Raw genomic sequence first — 2,230 nt, forward strand, 5'->3', positions numbered from 1 at the left:
TTTCCGGCCATTTTCAATGCTGTCCTAAAATCTTGATGTCCTCACAGGAATGGTAATACAAACGTGGGTGTGTGTGTGTGTGTGTGCGTGCGTGCGTGCGTGTGGGTGGCTGGGTGGGTGGCTGGATGGGAAGGGTGTCTAAAAATAGAGGAACTATAGAGATTGTGAGGAGGCGAAGTTAGCAAGGTAGAGGTGGCAGCCATTTGGTGCCTTGTGGGCAAATGTGTTTCTCTCTGACTTCCACCGTACAAAAAAGATATCAGCAGCATTTGCCACATCTGATAAAAGTGCTTACAAAAGAGACCGAAAGATGACACGGCGACAGGTTTTGTCACTCTGAAAAGACCACCCAATGGGTTACCACATCAAATAAATGGTAAATGGTGCATTATCCAAGGCGCTTTACATAGATTGTGCATTACATTCACCCATTCACACACACATTCATACACCGATTGCAGCGGAAGCCATGCAAGGTACCAACCAGCACATCGGGAGCAATTTGGGGTTCAGTGTCTTGCCCAAGGACGCTTCGACATGTAGACAGGAGGAGCCGGGATTTGAACCGCCGACCCATGGATGATTGGACGACCCGCTCTACCTCTGGAGCCACTGATGAAAGCCAAGAAGTAATGTCAATTGTTTAAAACACTAGCATGTCTGAAGTAAAATCAGATGGAAGAAGCATGTGATTAAAATTAGATCTATTATTACTAATAGATCATCTGAGGTTACACCATGGCTTTGAGGGGCACTAGCCCCTCCTACATTTAGATTTTAGTTATCGTCCACAAACTTTACGTCAGTGTCTGTGCAAATATGCATAGTGTCTATTTTACGTCATGATGGTGTTTGATAATATCGCCCCTCAGTTCACACGGGTGTGATTTTATTCTTTATGTAAAGCAAGTGTGGGTACTTAGATATTATTATAAGTTATTGCTCTCCAAAAATCCTTTGCAGCATCTCATGCACTGTTTGTACACCCTTTCGTAGTCTTCCTCGTTTCCCCTGTATGGGTCAGGGATGATCACCTGCTTCTCGGGGTCATACGATCCCAGGAGCTCAACCTTTGCTCTGCAGTCTGTCACAGACTTAGCCTTCTTTTCCAGGTAGCTTAGATTATTGTCGTCCATGCACAGGACATGGTCAAAGCTGACGAGGTCCTCTTCAGTCACCTGCCTAGCCATGTGCTTTATGGGCACGCTGTGGCTGTTCATGCAGGCTATGGCACGCGGGTCTGGTTCGTTGCCCGTGTGAAAGTCTGAGGTGGCAGCACTGTCAATCCTCCACTTATCCTCAACACCAGCATCAGTTGCCATCTTTCTGAAGACCGCTTCTGCTATGGGGGATCTGCAAGTATTCCCCAGACACACAAACAAGACTGACATATTATCGCCGGCTTCCATTTCACATTGACAATAAAGCCCAACGTTGGCACCCCTCCAGGGTCTCGGAGCTTTATGAGGCCGGCCTGTGATGTCACGTCAGTCATCTATGGCGTATCTGTGACATAATTATGACAAATGTGGCCAAGCCTGATTGGAATTCATGTCAAATTAAGAGCAAATAAAAATACACTAACCCTATATACAGTATAAAACAATATCGCCTCACAGCTTAGAAGGCACTGGGTTCGATACCGCTGGGGACGCTGTGACGCTATGTCCCTATAGGGTAGGTACTCTCAACAATCAACAATGCATGTTATTTTACTTTAGCTACTTTAAGTACATTTTGATGCTTGTACTTTTATACTTAAGTAACATTTGAATGCAGTACTTTCACTTGTAAAAGTATTTTTTACACATTGATATTTCTACTTGTGTCCAGGATGTGAGTACTTCTTCCACCACTGTGTGTGATGTTCAGTATAGGAGAAACATAATGGAACAACACTCTCCCTCTCCCCATTGTCACTTCGTTCTGCAGCCAGTGAGACGTCTGCCTCTCTCCACACACACACACACACACACACACACACACACACACACACACACACACACACACACACACACACACACACACACACACACACACACACACACACACACACAAGCAATTGTCTCACCCTGAGTGTTTCACCTATTCACATGCAATGATTTCTGGGATATTCTGAGCTCAGACAGTGTGACAATGTTGGCAAAAGGTTGGCAAGTGATGATACCTCATTTTCTAGCACCGATCCTCTACTCTCTTAAGCTTTGGGGGGAAAAAGGAGAAAAAAAGC

At 45.1% G+C, this 2,230-nt stretch overlaps 1 protein-coding gene across 1 annotated transcript; it reads right to left on the reverse strand.

The window, feature by feature from the left end:
* Positions 1–929: 929 nt before the first annotated feature.
* Positions 930–1,391, reverse strand: LOC306920584 (low molecular weight phosphotyrosine protein phosphatase-like; the record flags this gene model as incomplete). Its single annotated transcript, XM_079497396.1, has 1 exon — positions 930–1,391. The coding sequence occupies one exon, from the start codon at positions 1,389–1,391 to the stop codon at positions 930–932; it is 462 nt and encodes a 153-aa protein (XP_079353522.1).
* Between the last annotated feature and the right edge of the window lie 839 nt (positions 1,392–2,230).

Source organism: Electrona antarctica, assembly GCF_951216825.1.
Source record: "Electrona antarctica genome assembly, chromosome: 3".
NCBI classification, from domain to species: Eukaryota; Metazoa; Chordata; class Actinopteri; order Myctophiformes; family Myctophidae; genus Electrona; species Electrona antarctica.